The sequence below is a fragment of the Perna viridis genome, chromosome 7 (assembly GCF_037379345.1).
Source record: "Perna viridis isolate PV_CMFRI_1.1 ecotype Kerala chromosome 7, ASM3737934v1, whole genome shotgun sequence".
In the NCBI taxonomy this organism is placed as follows: domain Eukaryota; kingdom Metazoa; phylum Mollusca; class Bivalvia; order Mytilida; family Mytilidae; genus Perna; species Perna viridis.
Genome location: NC_142451.1, coordinates 39,412,077 through 39,430,817, shown reverse-complemented (window position 1 = coordinate 39,430,817; position 18,741 = coordinate 39,412,077). Strand labels below are relative to the sequence as shown.

General features: G+C 32.6%; 1 protein-coding gene across 1 annotated transcript; it reads right to left on the bottom strand.

Annotated features, from left to right (window-relative positions):
• Window positions 1-2,476: 2,476 nt before the first annotated feature.
• On the bottom strand, window positions 2,477-15,660 carry LOC148612649 (homeobox protein Dlx1a-like). The gene is made up of 3 exons (XM_088594299.1): window positions 12,865-15,660; window positions 11,332-11,510; window positions 2,477-4,130 (listed from the first exon to the last, which is right to left on the bottom strand). Exons 1-3 carry the CDS (start codon window positions 13,178-13,180, stop codon window positions 3,675-3,677), a joined length of 951 nt encoding a protein of 316 aa, XP_088450425.1. The 5' UTR covers window positions 13,181-15,660; the 3' UTR covers window positions 2,477-3,674.
• Between the last annotated feature and the right edge of the window lie 3,081 nt (window positions 15,661-18,741).

The following is an 18,741-nucleotide window of genomic DNA, read 5'->3' as shown; positions in this document are numbered from 1 at the left end:
TTTTTTCCGATTTGGCGGGTGTTCGGTTTTCGTAGTTTCAAAATAGATTTAAATTGATGTAAAGGGGCTTTAAAAAATGTCTGGTTTAAACAGGTTTCCGGATTACTCAGTGCTCGGTTTAGATAGACTCACTGTATAGTTTTCCATCGAAACACTTATCGCTTTCAATTACATTTTGTGGCTGTATCATTTGTTTTTTTATTTAGGTTTAACTTTGCAACTATAGGGAATGTCAGCTTATCTTGCCTTTATTTATTTATTTATTTATTTATTTATTTATTTATTTGCAACTGGCGGATGGGTCGATCTACCAAAGCTCAATTGGACAATTTCTTAATCAAAGTAACATTTTTTCGGGTTACCACATGAAGTAACTGTTTTACGATGTCTATGGAAATTCGTGTCTAGAAAATCGATCTTTTACCAAATACGACGTATTATGAATATCTACAGACTTAAGACCTGGACCAAAGTAATCTTTTGGACGGTTTTATGGCAACTTTAATAGAAAGGAGCATATCTCATGTGTAGAATGCCAACTTTTATAATTTTATTATAATGTTTCTTCACCAAATCCATGTTTATCCACTTATAGGACATGAATTGACATAGTTAATTGTTAATAATAATAATAATAATAATTTCTGTACTTCTTCATCATAAAATATGCGACAAAACAGTTTTGTCATAAAGACCGCCCTAGTAAAATTGGAAAACAAAATTGCAAAAAACTCCACCATAAACAAGCTTTGAGATTGCATCCCTGAATATTTGTTAAAATCAGTTTTAATTTCATTTAAACGCATTTCAAATGAATACCTCAGAGACAGACAACTCCATCTAAAATCTCATTTTTCTAACATTCTAATGAAAATTTTCCAAATACATTCAGTGATGCAGAGATCAAATAATGATATTTTCAAATAGCGGACACTTGTTGAGTGAAAGAATATGATCACTGAGCAATAGGTTCTTGAAATGCATGTTTCAAAATTTTCCCATTTTGCCTAATTCTTACAAAGACTTGTTTTTAAATCATCTAAATGACCTCTGTGGTTCTGTCCATTATTTCAATTCTTTGCTTTGATATTGTCATTTTTATATGGTCTGTCCTTATTTTTGACTAATCCTTATGAGTTTATATCTATCAGTTCTTATTACTTTTTGTGCTTTTTTTTCATTTAGGGTACGTTTACGATTGATTTTACCCTGAAAACCCGAAGTGTGAATGCTTAAATAGTCCATTTTTAAGTTTTTGGTGGGTTTACTACCTTGACTTCAACCCGATAGACATATAATATGAAGAACTATTATGCTACTTGTTTGCCTTAAATGGCCCTTGAAAAGCATTATGACGTTTGCCACCTTTTAGCATAGGCCTTTTCTTACAATTTGATCGTTATGTGTAAGTGTTTGTAAGAATCAGGCAAAATGAGAAAAATCAGAAACATGCATGTCAAAACCCCACTTATCTGGCAATGTGAAATCACTCAAGGATACCTTCCTTATCCATTTAAAAAAGACCATCATTTAATCTCTGCACCACTGGCTTTGCTCAGAAATTGTTCAATAGAATGTTAGAAAAATGAGGTTTTTGACACAGTTATCTGCCCTTGAAATGTTCATTTTTAGTGCATTTCAATGAAATTATCACTCTTTTTGTCTTTATTCTGATGGTGCAAATAGTCAAATTACACTATCAAAATGATGTTTTTTTTTCATACCATGTTTCACCCACTGCCCAATTCTTACAGAGACTGACACTTAAGTGTCCAAGTTTAGTAAGTTAGGGACTGATTGGCAACAAATAACGAAAGCAAAAATATTTCGCCAACTTAATCCAGCAGTTTAATTTTGCATTGGAAACGAAGTTATTAACTTGCTGTACCACACCGAAGTCTTCAAATACTTAAAATTATTTTATTTTATTTATTTTACGTCTTTAATTGAATCTAAGAGGTTTCTGTATTTTGTTATGCTTGCTTCATGCATATACGGTTGCAACTTAGATGAGAGTTTGCTAGGTACGGTAGTCTTGCACACGTTTGATCACAGATTACTGGTTCGATAGGTAAGGTAGTACTTGTTTAATTACAGGTTACGGATTTGATAGGTAAGGTAGTCTAGTATTCATTTATTTACAGGTTACGGATTTAATAGGTAAGGTAGTCTAGTGCTCATTTGATTTCAAATTACGGATTTGATAGGTACATTTGTAATGTAGTCTAGTACTCGTTTGGTTACAGATTACGGATTTGGTAGGTACATTTGTAATGTAGTCTAGTACTCGTTTGATTACAGATTACGGATTTGGTAGGTAAGGTAGTCTGGTCTGTTCGATTATGGATTACGGATTGTCCATACCATTTCTTGCTTGTTTTCCATTGTCTTGTAGTCGGCTTTAAAATGATTAAACCTTTTTTTGTTTGCATGCACTAAAAACATGCCGCAAGAATGAATGAAACTAAAAAGAAACTGGCATTTAATAAATTTATTAAAACATTATTACAATTTTAATTTAAATGCAACTCATATTTACGCCGATCTTTCTAAAAAGAGGACAGCGCAAGAACATAAAAATGGATTTCATTATTCTATAAGAAAACATAAGTCTTTGTGTAAAATAATTTTTAAAACATCAATAACATGGTATTAATAGAAAATATCAAATATTAACAATAAATGCACGTTAAAACAGAAAATAACTGAAACAAAAGCAGTACACCAAGATCATGGATCGCTCTGGAGTTCCGTGACATCTTTATTGAGTTTTGCAGTTGAATGTTTGCGAAGAAAACAAATGATTCAAACAAAACGACACGAACTTATATTGCACTCGTTGAAATAAAGATGTGTACTGTGAAACCTGTTTGAACTGAACCCCTTTGTGACTGGATGATTTGTTTGGTTTAGAAAGGTATTTGGCTATATATGTTCAGAATGTATCAAAATCAGTGGGGGGTCCAAAGGAGGGACAAAAATAATTTCATGACAGGATCACCGGGGTTTAGGGGCATCCCCCCAAAAAAAATACAAATTGAAATATTAAACCTCAAATCCTGCATTCTGAGGGTATCTCGAACAATTTTGCGGCACTTTTTAAAATTGCAATTTTCTAAGGGAGCCTGGGCCCCCAAGGATCCCCCACTGAAAATGGGTTTGAAAGGACTTCACTTGAATTCTGGTTTAAAAAAAGTTTTCCAGTATATTCAGTCAGGGTTCAACTTAGACAGTTTTCATTGTATCTTTGCGCCCACGATATGGTGTCAACTGGGTTTTAATGGTCATGAAACAACATATTCACAAATAAAATTAATTGAGCTAAAATCGTTATCGGTCTTAAGATTCATGGAAATAAACTACGAGGTATTAAACATACTCAACATATAAATACAGTTAGTTTTATACATTTTCTTGGCAAGGGCATCACTATGCCTTTATACTACATTCACAAATTTCACAAACTATATAAAACGTCTATCGCATGCGTATTCACCACTACAGCTTACTTCCGGGCTAGCTCGCGCAGCTTATTATAGCACAATGTTGGGACTAAGCAAGTGGTAAAGTCCACATTTTATGTGTACCACAGGCACCGGTCGCCACCAACAAAGCGAGTCTGGGCGAGCCCAACATAAAATTAATAAATTAATTATTTATTTTATGGAGACAGTCTACGTTAGGCATGATTGCTGGTTCATTGGTGGTTGGGCATACCAAGAATGGTAGTGAGACATAGCGGCCATTCCTCCTGGACCCATTCCGGGCATTGAAGACATTGACATTGTTGACATCGGCATGTACGAATTTGACCCGGAAGCGGAAGAATGTCCAGTGTTCATTTCACCCCAAGATGGCTGAGGACTGACTGATGATGATGGTGAAGACATCATTGGGTGTTGATTATTTTCCATTTTCATGTGAGATTGTCCATTTTGTTGAGAGCCTTGTTGCTGGTGAGCAACCGGATTATCGGCAGGATTGTGAGCTTCTGGTGTTGCTTGCTGAGGCGGATGAGTTGGTGACGTCACTGGTGTCTGACCTTGATTCCCAACTTGGTTAGTTCCAGGACCTGTTTGCTTCATGATTTTCTTGTATTTCGATCTTCTGTTTTGGAACCAAATTTTAACCTAAAACAGAAAAAAAACAATGAACAGATTTTAAGCTTAACAGGTACAAAATACACCCTGTGACTAATTTTTCATGTAAACAAACATGATGAATGAACCAGTGATTTGTTTCTGGTCCATTCAAAATTCCGATTGATATGCGAAACAATCACGGATCCTTCTCATATTTCTAGAAGATTAATTTTCTATGGAGGGCACTAGGTTTAACTTGATAATTAATTATGCATCATTTACATGGCGTACTCTGTACCGATTTACCCCATGTGTATACTACGTTTGACCAGCCAAGACCTATAGGGTCCATTAAGTTTTCTTTGTATTAGAAACCTTACTGGGGTATAATGTTACTGTTTAGCCTGCTATAAATTTTTCGACATTTACTGGGACATCTGTCTTTACTCGAGCGCGGCATATCTCTTCCGTGAACCCATGGTATTTACGGGGTCACGTTGTACAAAGAAAACCATGTAACTCAAGCCCAACCTTTGGCTAAACAGTTGCCCTTTTTGTTTGACTATGTAAGGTGTAAAACGGTGTTTTATAGATTAACCTGAATTAACTCAAGGAGAAAGAAAACCAAATAATTAAATTTCATTTTATATTTAATACAATTAGCAAATAATACATAATTGCTATTTACATGTGCTCTTTTGAGTGGATTAAGAATATGAAATACACTATATGAGCATAATATCTGAGCTAAGTGGAAATTAAGTTCACTTTTCGCCATTGAATGTGGAGCGTACTCAAAGATAAAGTAATATTTACAATTATTTGAAAATTCATAAAAAAGACTATCTACTTTTAAATGCAATGTTTGGTTTGTGAGTTCATTGTAAAAACACATAAAGGGCTTTTGAAACACGACTGCTTTACGCAAATCAAAGGAAATATTTTTTTCCTTAAACGATTTCTTACGGACTACGAACAAAACATCTTTTTTACAAGTTTGAGTGATTTTTCCTTTATATCCGAGGCAGTTTGAATAAGAAATGGAGTAGGCGTGGTCGTGTCATTCCCTATACAATTAATGTAGGCATTCTGCTCCGAGGAAGGAGTTGTACATTTCAGATTTAAGGAAAACACACAATGCTATTAGAGTGTCTATAAAGTTTCAAATATTTCTCAGCGTTCTCATCTGCCCCAAAACGTATTTACCAATTGAGAAATATTCATAAAAATGAGCATACATGAGGAGAATTTCCATATAAAAAACTGAAATATCAAACCATGGTAAAAGAGACCTACGTCAAACTAAACCGCACAGTTGCTAAGTATGAGTTGGTTTGAACTCATGCTGTTTGGGGATCAAGACTAGCTCCCAGTCATCATGGTGTAAAGTACAAGTATTAATCAAAGTTCGAATGGATTTCAGTAGTAACGTGCTCAACGGAAATGTTGAATTATTCAGACACAAGGATCTTTTTTGTATTTACTAGTTATATGTGTGCAAGTCTTTACATCTCAACGTTTAGATTTAAATATTAGTATGCATAAAGAAAATGAATTGTTTGCCATGCTTAACATTGACCCTATAGGTCACAGCAAATACATGATAAGGTCATTTAGGTCAATGGTCAGACGCCAATTCATTAGTCTTTTACAAATATTTTTGCAGAGTTTCCCTCCCCTCAACTTTTATATCCCTTTTATCCGTTTACCCCAATATAGCACACCTGTATAACTTTGTTTATTTTCTACAAATGTCAAAAAATAAAATAGGAAACAGCACAAGCCGATCTTATCATGCTTAGTCACTGGGTACACGGTCGTAAGCGCATTCCGGGTATTATGCTGTTGTTTCGGTCCACAACGGAACAACAATGCTGTCACCCGTAAAACTGAGAAATTTGCTAAAGGGGAAAGTTTTTATGTCTCCTTAATCAGCAACTTCGTTAAATTTTATCTTTCTCACAATCTGATATTAGACCAACTTTATTTCTCAGGTAAAAATTTGATATTGAAGATACAGTTAAAGTTTCGCATAGTAATGTAAATGTCTGAAAAAATCTTTAATTAAAAATCAATCGAAGCTTAACGCAATAAAATAAAATAAAACGAAAATGGTGTGATAACAAGTTTTAAGACATATTTGCTAATGTAACATATGTTGTTTTTTTATAATTTATTCAATTTTGTCACACTTCACGAATTTATGTCCACCTTTCAAGTATCATAGGATTTGAAGAGTCTATCTCTTCAACGGTTAACATGTTTTACATAGGAGAATTTCTCCCATAGAATAATTTGATGGCAACATTTTAAAATTCGATTAAGATACTAGAATCTTATAATTTATCATGATATTATTTTAACAAAATACAAAAATCCTATCAACTTTATTAGTCATTTCGATACAAGAGAGATGCAATATCTATATAAAAAATAGTTAAGAGGCAGGCTAAACATGAGGATAAACATCCCAGGAAAGTTACAAAACATGCATTTTATAACTCGCTCATTTATAATATTGTTTATAAACTTGTTCAATGTAAGAATGAACCAAGACAGTCCAAATACTATTTGTATACAATATCATACACATTTGATTAGATTTTCTTTTGTTTCCATGTTAAAAACGAATCAGAAAACGCATGTTTTATTTGCCTTTTAACGGCTCTACACATACTTATTAATTCATCTACTACGCATTATCAGCAGACGACAGGCCACGATTTTACATCTGCCCGACGAAGCAGAATAGATGCATTAAACATATTATTCGTTCGTCTTGTTGATTTAGAGTAGTTCATCGTTCAACCATTAATGTGAAGATTTAAAACTAACAAGCTATTTAAAGGGGACAAGAGATTAAATAGAGAATATGAGAAAAAAGATTAGACCGATGAAGGGTCCATTGTTGTTGCCCAGTGTGACACAGCAGACGAACGACTGACAAAACGTTAGGGTGGGAGGGGAAAAGTCATTTCCTGTATGAGATGGTCCCCGCCCAGTCGTCAGAGGTAGTGAGGTCCCGACAGGAAAATTCATCAACTTGGTTGAATAATTAAAATCATAAATCATTTTTGTGGATTTTCAATACATTTTTGAAATCTGAGATGAGAAACTTTTGTGTGTGTTTTAGCTTTAATGTCATATGCCTCCCGTGTCAAGTTTTTTTCTCCTTAATGAATTGTGTTGTTATTTTTCAAGTCAACCCTATAAAATGTACAAGGAAACAATAGATTTAAGAATACATTATCTTTCTCTTAAAATTGATTAACAATTTTAGAATATTACGAACCAACCGACACGGGGTTTCTTCATTTGTAAAGATCTGCCTCACGCAGACGGCGTTCGAAAAAAAAATACTTGAAAATAGACAGCGTTCGAAAAACTATCAATAACATTTTTCAATGATATCGCCAAACGCAACATACCGGGGACACAAAACTCAAACCGTTGACACTGTATTAGGTTTGAAAATCTATACTGTAAGTTATAGCCAAATTTTTCGTTAATTGTTTTTAAAGATAATGTAACTAGTGAACTGCTTAAACAGAGAACACACAGAAAATAAATGAACACTTTTGATGTGGCTGTTATTGAACGTAATTACTGGAACGCATGATGATCACACGATAAAAAGCGAACTAAAACGATACCAAAACAATACGCAAAATGTTTCATGTTTATTTTAATGTTTCTCTAATTCTAGGTGATAAGATCAAATAGGAACCATCTAAATTAATTTTTGATTGCATTTTTTTATTTTTCATTTCGTTTTTATTTTGAACGCCCTTTTTCCTTTTTGTTAAAAAAACTACACTTGATCATATTGAATACTATTTGCCATAATCTTAATCCTGTGTAATGATTTGTAGAGTGGTTTGGACAGTATAAAGATGGGTTTGCATTTACAGAGATGTAATTCGGAGAGATGAATTAGTATTTACAGATATATAATTCAGTTGGAAAGGGGGGCTAAAATGGAATATAAATCCATGAAATCTCAAAGAACAACAACTTCAAGGGTTGGTTCTACTGTTTCTAACGATGGCAGCCAGTAAACAAATCAAACTAGAAACCAGGACAATGAAAACGTCTTGTGAAAACTTAACCTGATACCTTGACAAGTTTAAGCTATAGTACCTGTATATTAATCGACTAATTTCCGTACGTGAATTGTTTTGGTGAAAGAAAATACATTTTATACCCAAGAATTAAATTTCATACCCGTTCGTTCCCTTTTATATAATGATTTATATTAATGCAGATTTCTTCATGTGTGAACATGGTCTTTTTTTGGCCTTTGAAAGGTTCATCTTGTTCGGGTTTCATTTCACCCACCATGAAGCTAAAAATATTTTTTTCACTTTGAACTAAATTCTTTAAAGATGTATCATATCCACGGTGCGACCTCGAAAACAATTTGATCTGAGAGAAAACTGATCTAAGAGAAAACCGGCCACAAATGTATATTTTAGTTATATTCCTAAGATTTTTTTTCAAATTTACATCAAATTTTATCGTTTTTTTTTTTTTTCATAATGTTTCTTCGATTCAATGATTAAATGGAAAAATAAAATTTATAATTCATAAAGAATAACAAATTAGTTTTTATACAAGTAGGTATGTCTAAAATTTATTCGTCTGTTTAACTATAAAAATGAAAACAGAATGAACAACCAGGAACCAAAAATGAAGTTCAACGACAATAATTTACATCTATCTAATTATTATGCTGAATATATATGGACTGATACGATAATTGACAAACTTAAAAACGGTAACAGTTGCATCATTTGGCTCCCGTTATAATTGGTCACACTTGCTACTCGAACTTGAATTCACGACAAATCGAAACATGAACATGGTAGCGTCTTTCTCCGAAACAGCGTCTGACGTTCGAAATTCACTATAGACGCTGCAGCTAGCCCTCTCAGAAAATGCAAGAATCTTGCAAAGTCGGGAAAAAGTTAACGGTTTTACGCGATGTTATTCCCGAGAATTTCGATAGGTCTGTCTGCAGCGGTAAACGAACGTCCGCCGCTGTGTGTAACTTGAGTGTCTACTAACTAACACCTAATTCATTTTCAGACTCTTTTGATATCTAATTCATTTTCAGACTCTTTTGATATCTCTAATAACCATTTCAACAACATGATTTTTCGTATAATGACAATTAATTTATCGACGTTAAGACCAAACTCAAGCATCATCTAATCCTTATTTTTATCCTTCTGGGAATAATTGATTCAATAATACCAAGTGGTTGCAAACATATCTGATTGGGAACACAACAACGACAAGAAACTGAGATTGTCGCGTTACAAGATGCTATTTCCCTCAGGAAGAACAACAAATATAAAGGGTTAAAGAGGCAGAAGTTATGGAATTAAATCCGCAGAGCATTTATTCATTCATTATGCTCAATGACCATTAAAAACTAGCCCACTTGTCTTGCTAATTTTGAAGCGGAAATAGTATGCTTTGCGGGTCTCTATGTTAAAGATTAGATTATTACGCGCTTTCTCGGTTTGAGCATCGTAAAGTGTTCATCCCTACAAGTTCATTCACGCACTTTTTGACGTCTTACCGTTAACGGCTGTTAGCCCCAAATTTCCCACCAGGAGCCGAGCAATTCCATGAGGTCACACCAAAAGACATCCAATCAGAACAATTGTTCTTGCATGATTGTTCGAGTGTCAAAACAATGTGGCATTCATGACAGCCCTTTAGCAATTTTGGTACCTAAACTGAATACTTACAATAAAATCAGTACATTGACCAATGGTATATTTTGCCCTAGGTCACTTTAATCCAATAAAAATATTATAATTTGAAAATACCGGACAAAGATTATTATCGGTCGTTTGTTTTTCATGTATTTTTGATCTTTAAATAATTTATATCTTGTAATTACAGAATTATAAACACCTTTATGTATTGAAATTACATATCCAATGCCTCAGGCGATGATGGAAGATATGTCATTTCCCGTACTTCAATGCCCTATCATGTTAATTGAAAATTTTGAAATTGACCTTTCTTAACGTTTGGAGAATAAAGTAGATTGTGAATTCTTAAGGTTTAGCGATTCTATTTTGTATTACAAGTGCATACCCATGATTACAAACTTCCACAATTAGCTTCACCATAAAATGTATATTTGTATATTTTTTTAAATACGTGATTTTTAACTTTTTTAAGAGGAAAAAGTGTTCTACGAAATAAATGGAGTATAAACGAGAGAGACTTCTTTCCAAATACCAATACAACTGTAATAAATTCCGTTTAATGGCGAACTCTCCCATTTAGAGAAATACAAAATAATTATGATTAGCAAAATTACATAAAATAATATGTAATTTTGGGAAACCTTTTTGCGAGTTAACAAAAAGCAACACTTTCCATTGCAAATCAATACGAAATGTCTCCCACAAATGTTTTTATATCGGATTGAAGAGAATTTGACCCGAACTCCATATTTTTCTTGTCACATAAACACGCTACTTTGACTTAACGTTTCTTAGCAAGGATTATTATGAAATTTTAAGCATCATCGTATTCTCTGATTGGCTATAATCATGTATGATTTTCCTTACTCCTAAAATAATTATTTTGGGTAATTTTGCAGGTAAATACAGTTCTTAAACCTAAAATTGAGCCAATTTAACCCTAAATTTGTTTAATTTACTAGAATTTAGTCAAATTAATCGTAAACCACAAGATATATAAACAAGAGCGTTTTCACAATAGCCCATAGTGAAAATATTTTCTCTTAAAGCTTTGCTACTCCTTCTTCAGGAGTGTGTGTTATCAATTATGGTTAGGATAGTTTTCTACAGAGGTATAGTTTCCAATTTTAATTTAATTCAATCAAATTGAGTAAATTTTTGACAATTGAATTTTGCGAGGTCTATTTTAATCGAGCAAAAAAAAATTTACCTTTTAAGAATGCCTGCACTTTAACACTTTTAAAACGTTGCTTTAAAAAGCTGATTTAAAATGCTCTTTTAATTTTGCAATTCATTCTTTGGGCTTTGTAGAAAAGAACATGTACGATTTCGTTGAGACTCAAATTTATTCGGAATAAAATAAATTTTATCTGAATACTGTGGGCAGAGATCCCACAATTATATAGTTCATTTTTTTATAACTTGCTATACAAGGCTCCACGTTCTACAGCTCGGTTTGACTTTTTTTGGTGCTGTTAAATAGAAAAAAACACTGGGAGCAAGAAGAAATCGACACATACCTGAGTTTGTGTTAGACCGAGCGAGGCTGCTAATTCTGCTCGCTCCGGGAGAGCAAGGTATTGTGTTCTCTGGAACCGACGATTCAATTGTTGTAGCTGGAGACTTGAGTAGATGGTGCGGGGCTTCCTCATCTTTTTACCCTTACCATTTATTCGGAGTTCCTCTATCTGGGACTTGTCTATAGACATAAAAAATAAATCTTCAGTTTCTATAAATGGAAAAGATGGTAATTTAATTTACATCTAGATTGTTGGAACAAAAAAAAAGAAGAAAATAACAGAAAAACAATAAATAAAGAGGGAAAATAAAATCGTTATCCCCGAAAGAAAACGGACGTAATATAATAATTAAAAGCGTTGAAAAAAAATAAAACCATGTAAGTTCTGAGCTAAAGTGAAATGAATTGATTAATTGAAAGAGAAAGAAAGATACCTTAATTCCACGAATATTTTATAATAATGCACGTGGACTTTTAAAATCGAGGGGTTCGTCTGTTTGTCAATTTAATAAAATGCAATTGCAAAAAAAAAAATTACTCAATTTTACCTTAAGCCGTTTAGATAAGAGAAATGTAAAATTGAATTCGTTATAAAATTTCCTTCAAGGAGGGTTCATGTTACCAATATTTCGCGACGGTATCAATTAAAAACACAATAATTAATATATTTATTTCTTATAGTTATGATACGGGGTCTAGATTTAAATACATTTCGTCGTAAGTGGAAACAGTGAAAAATTATTTGTGACAGTTTTTAATTTTAGTTTTGAAACGGTGTCATGCCGATATAGACTCCCAGTACTCTAAGTTTGAAATATTGACACTTTACTCCAATTCATTATATCATAAAGCCAAAAATAAACATGGTGTTCCTTTTTGTGCTCCTCTCTTGCATAAAATTTATTAAAAAAAAATATGTTTTAAAGCGAAAAAAATTATGTTTCAAGTTTTTTTTCCAGATTAACAGCTGTAGAAATGTATTTTGAATTATCTACCTTTTATCTTAATTTTTAATAGATAATTAAATATTAGTCACTCTATCTCATAATTGACAGCAATAATTTTCAAAACAGATATCTTTATTTCTAAATTTAAAAAAGTGACTTTTTAAATTTTTTTCACGTTCTTGATCAAAACATTTTGCATTTTGCTTGCTGAAAATAAAACAACTTTGTGATCAGTGATCGTGAAATTGTCCCATTCATTCGAAACTTCCGACATGTTTAGTTTCTTTGTTTAAACCCATGGCCAGATAGGATAAAGAAAAAATATCTTTTTTACATGCTTTAGCTTTTAAGGAGAGACCGATTTGTAAACAAAACCTTGAAGTGAATAATATAAAATGAAACATCAACACTTCAGATGTTTGACTCATGCTTAAGGGGGTGTCCCGTCAGTCTAGTATGGTACAAAAGTTTATGGTTACATTAAATCGTGCTCTGGTGTAAGTATACTAAACATTGGCGTATGATTTTTAGTGTTAAATGGAGAAAACATGAAAAAAATAATTTGCAACAACATTAGCAGTACTTACCATCCCTAGGAGGTGACGGACTTTGGTGGTAGTGTGGCATCGGGAACGGATGACCGCCTGGTGGCTGATACCCAGAACCGGGTGACATAGAGTTCATCGGAAAAGGATAACCTAGTGAACGAGCGTGCTGCGGGTTAGAAAATATACTATCCCCATGTTGTCCTGAGTGAGGGTGTCCCTGGTACAGAGAACGGTTGGGATAGGCTGGGTGTGTCATTCCGTGATGCATCCCTTGTTGTTGCTGAAGATCCATGAATGCAGACTTTCCAGCCATTTCCGGATCCACTTCGGGGACTCCCCCAACACTCAATTGCATCTTGTAATTGTTGTAGCTCGGTAAATCCAGAGTTGAATGTTAAGTCACAACTTCAGATGTAAGTCTGAAGTTCCAATGTTAAGTGATTAAAATTCGATTTTAGTTGTCAAAATCGGCAAAACATTGATGAACTCTACAGGTATTCAGCAATAATCTTGACTTGTAGTTATTAAGGGTAATTTTAGCTAAATAGTCCTATACCCAATGATCAACTTCTCTCATTCTCTATGCTAGAGCCCTATTAAATGTTATTACATTCAGAATAAACCTTGTATTTAAATCTGTGAACACGACCCAAAATTTATTTGGTTTATTCATCAGAAGAATTAAGCTCCGCCCATTGACTTATTTGGTAATTTTGATTGGTCCGTTCCAATTGAGTTGACATTTCTACACACACGAGTCAAGTAATTTAGAAATAATAGTACTCTAATAAAGAGTCAGAAAAACTCATAGACTAAATAAACAAAATCAACGATAATTAAATTTGAAATGATGTTTTAATACACATAATTTTGCTCACCTCGGCTTGGCCTACTGAGTGATTTCATGGGGTTTATTGATAATCATATTAATTTAAGGTAAAAATTAATTTAATATTAATTTTATTTGAATGCTATTGTTGTTCGAATCAGCACTCTTACATTTTTTATTACTGAACAATGACAAGACAACATATTGTTATAAGGAACTCACAGCGTGGTCATTTTTCTTGTCACCAAGTAAGATGTAGAATATAGTTCTAACGAAGCTACATGGAGCAGACGACTTTCACAAGATAATGGCGCCAGACTATGTCCTAACTTTCTTAACACTTTTATTTGTTTCGGATTTTTTTATCAGTTACATTCGAGAAATGTTTCCTTTGTTTACTCGCAAGATCAAACGTGGGAAAGTAAGTTTAAATTTTAACTTTTATCACTTCTTCACGCATTTGTTATGAAACGAACATTAAGTTTTACTTTTTAAGATTCGAAAAAATAAATTTATTTTATTATTTTTTTTATCAAATAAAATGCTCCAAATATTTTTATGATGTCATTTTTGAATCTTTTTTCATATATACAAAAAATATTAAATGGACTTTGTTTTATTTAGTAAATGCTTTTGAGCTCTTCGGTTTTTAATTGTTCTCAAATATGAATAACTTTAATTTCTACGCACAATTTAAAAATATACTGCTCCTTTATTTTTCTGCAAAATTATGAATCTTGGATGAAATCTTTTGCCTTTTGTAAATATCAGCGACTTGTTTTGATCAATGTATTAAAAGGTATAGTTCTCTACGTTTCGTTTCGAAAGAAACTAAAATTGTAACGATTAAGGAAAATACATTTCATATACATCTTTATTTTCCCAGCAATTCATAAATGCTCAAAGTGAAGTAATATATTATTTTTTCTCGGAGTCATGCAAAAAGTGAAATGTTCATATTTCTACATAAATAAAATTCCTATAAATACACTAGTACATTTTTTCTCTCAAAAATTCGTGCTCGTTTTGTAGATGTCGTAAATACACAAACGAACACGCCAAATATAACAAGGGACTCTATTGTCTTCAAACAAAATTCTACCATTTGTCTATCCAAATATTATGCTAAACGGACATTCAAATATTTCTTTAAAAATTATATGATATGGTTGATATACAATTTAGAATGGTTGAACTAAAAATTGAATAAGTAATATTTCAGACACGTACACACGCATATATATATGCATATTCGATTTTTTTTAAAAGAAGGGACAATTATTTAATACAAAGAAATAAAGTATTTACGGAAGTCCTTCGTGAATTCCTCTCATAATTACAGTTTCACTACCCACCAAATATTTGTTTTTTTTTAATGAATTGTTTTACATATTTTAAAATTTTAAAAGCTATTTGTTCATTTTCCCATGTTCTTTTCTTGTTCGGCCCTGAATTAACATCTTGTAATTGACACAGATCCTCAGTTACTGTTTTTTTTTCTTTGGATTTTATGCCAAAAGAAATACCAATATTGTATTGATATTAACCACCTTTAGTAAAAGTAGATTGATATTGTTTTAAACATTAAGCACGAATCGTTGTCGATGCATGTCTATTTTGCAGTATCTGGCTTTAAAATACAAAAGCTAGATTAATATATAATAGTTAAGTAAAGCAAATAAAATGTTCAACAAAGTTGCAGGAGAAATTGAAGTTATTGAGCAATTATGGGCAATTCCTCCTTTTTTAGAGTAAAGTCCCAAACTCGAAAAAGGAAAAGTCAGAAACTCATCACAATTAAAGTTGGAACTAACATTAATAGTGATAAACTTTTCCAGAATTTTATGGATATGGGTGCAAGGACTACTGATTTATAGTCAGAAAACTCTAAAACAACTTTTTTTCATGAGCATAGTCAAATAACTCTAAATCATAAAATCCGAAATTTACAAAAATTGAAAGCGAACCATCACGTATCGGAATATGATGGCTTACATGTACCCATCCCCCCCCCCAAAAAAAAAAAATCCTTATTGTTAAATGGCATTAACCAAAACCTAAAAACCTAAAAATAAAGCCTATCGCCGTCCTGTGGCTTCAATGGTTATCGGGGCCTCAATTTTTTTCAGTTATTTCAAAGAGTCTAGTTATGCATATTGCGCCTGTAACTCCAAATTCATATTTTAATTGAATTAATAGCACTGGCAAACTATATAAACACTAAAAATCAATGAATTTCAACAAATATTCAAGTTTAGAAATTTAAACAAGATATTTTGTTGATAATGTCTAAAACTAACGCACACGTGGAATTTAATAAAGCAAAGAAAAAAAATCCTCCATTTTCATCACTGAAAAACGACAAATCTGAAAATTATATTTCGCTCGAGTGATTTTATAAGTGATACTTCACATGGGCACTTGACTATTTTTCATTCAGTAAAATGGTTTTGTAAATATCTTCTAATTACACTTCAATAACCAGCGATTAACAGATTCAATGAAACTCTAATAATTTTCGATTCCATTGGGGCCGTTTACATAGCGGTTTTGATAATAACAGATTTTCGAGTTTATTTAATAAGATATTAGCCATTAAAGTGTCATAATCTATCAGAAATCTTGTAACTTTTAAACAAGATTTATAAAATATGAAAACTGATAATAACACGGCTTTGGACAGGCTTAACTACCGTTTTATGGTAGAGATGGGTTTATTAGCATATGAGATGCTGGCATTTCTGCTTTGAAGAGACCGTAACCATAATTACTATGAAAAACTGAACTTGCCAATATCCAGACTGTAAGCTGAACAAGAAAATCTGAACTTTGGAAATATTTGATCTACATGTATAATGATCTTTTGAAAAGATAACATGGATTTTCAGAATTCGAAACACATTATAATATGTTATTATGGGAACAAAACGCAATTATAATAGAACAGTTTACACAGACGAGATGGCATTGATGAAAAGGACAGCAATGTCCTACATAACAGGACTAGTTCAATGACGCCATTGATGAATTAAGTACATGTAGGTCAAAGACATTCTAATGTTCTACATTGACTACGCAATTTTGAAGTAGTCGACTAGAGTAGTTTTAGATTAAAACAACAACAACAACAACAACAACAAAAACAAAACAAAAACAAAAAACAAAAAACTCGGTTCCGACATTTTAAATAAGCACATGGAACTTTACATTTACAATAACTTGACCACGTGTAAACGCTAAATGTGGTTCTTGTAAATAATTTTAAAGGAACTAGATATGTATATACCTATCTTATCTGTGGAATGGCTAGTAAGATGACACTACAGTGAGGCCTGTCAAAATCGAACTGAGAATAAACCAGAAAGAGAATACCGGTCTAAACCGGACAGCTTCAGAAGTTCTTTCATATCAGTTTCACTGTATTTTGAACTTACGTAAACCCTATATCTATTTAAAAAAGGATTCCGTTTAGGTTGGTTTTACTGTATATAAAAACAGGTCTGAAGGATAATTCTTGATTCGGCGATGGAAGATATCGAATTTACCCGGTAACAAGCTAAAGGTGTAAGGGAACTTGTATTTTTTGCTGTGTCAGCCATTACATATGTTTCTTTTCATCTCAACTCCCTCCTTCGAACCAAACCCTTGGAGACGCTTAACAAGGAAATCTTTGATTTATAAGAATGTGGTATTTAAAACGTGGAATGTCATAGAACAGTTACTTCTCAATACAAAACACACACACACAAATCTTTCAAAAACCCTCGAGAAACAAATCCTCAAAATATGTAAAGTACAAAAGCTAAAACCCAAAAAGGCGTCTCAATGTTTTTACTCAACAAAAGAATAATTGATGCCTTTTACATCTTGTACACTGATATTCCTCATTAAATTGGCTCTTCAAGTACCCCGGAAACAGTCCCTGTCCTGTGCCGCCATGTACACGAGTTTTACTTGTTGATCGTTTATTGTTCTACAAAAAAATCTGAAAATATAAAAAGTAAATGACTAATCAAGTGATTTAAGAGCTCTGGGCAATAGCCATTTTATACAATCTAATTATCACTTCGTATCCTGACCCTGCTGAGCGTTGAGACTTTGTTGCTTGAGGTCTTTTTACTATCGATCACTATATATTGTAGCTGCATACACGGAAAAAGAAGAAGTGTCTTAAGGGTGATAATATATTTTAGTATAAAACTGCATGTAATTTATCAATAATCAACATTATGAATTTTTAAAGTTATGATTATTCAATTGCTTAAAAATGAATTGTGATATTTGATGACCTGCACAAATATACAACACCAGTTGAGTTTTTACAAATATTTACAACATGCATTTATAAGTTGCATCTTTACAACAAAAGGTGAATGGGAAAAAACTGAGGAACTGACAAAAGTCAACAAGGAGTAAGAAATGGCAACTGTGTCAAAATGAAATTACATATATGTTTGAAGTTTTAGATCGACCGTTAGGGTTTGGGGGAATTTCTCTGTTAATATTTCTCTCGCAGTGTATACAAAATATTGATCCAACTAGTTTCCAAATATGCGAAAAATCAAAGCATTAAATCATACGACGTTTACCAGACATGTGCGAAACAAAAAAAATATCAACCTTCGTAAGAAACAGGTCGTTTCAGAACCGAGTCTGCCCTTGCTAGCACAAAATAAAATTGATCCAAAGGCTGTTTTATAACTGGCTAAACTTGTGTCACTAATTGTCCAATGAAATGAGCGAATGACTTGGAATAAAGAGATAAGAACAATGCGTATCAAACCTAACAGATTTACCAATAAAATCATAATCAGAATATTTAGCATCAATATCTATTGTATATAACAATTAAAACATATTGTTTACAAGCATATGTTTAAAATGCATCCAATATTCGATCGAGTATTTTTAATAAATCATTTATAGAAACAATGGATTCAATTAGAGTTGTCATACTGTTACCTCATTGCTCAATGGAGACATTAAATGCTTCGATTCACACAATCAGTGTGTTAGGAAAATGTATGAAACAGAAGAGCGACGAGAGAAATGGCTTCATTCTTTTATATTTGTATCATATTTCTTTA

Bases quoted from the DNA above. Each gene is read 5' to 3' on its own strand.
- LOC148612649 (XM_088594299.1), bottom strand. From the start codon at position 13,180: ATGCAATTGAGTGTTGGGGGAGTCCCCGAAGTGGATCCGGAAATGGCT. The intron at 11,511-12,864 runs GTAAGTACTGCT...TTATGTCTATAG, and splicing joins TCCGTCACCTCCTAGGGATG to ACAAGTCCCAGATAGAGGAA. The intron at 4,131-11,331 runs GTATGTGTCGAT...TTTCTGTTTTAG, and splicing joins TCGGTCTAACACAAACTCAG to GTTAAAATTTGGTTCCAAAA.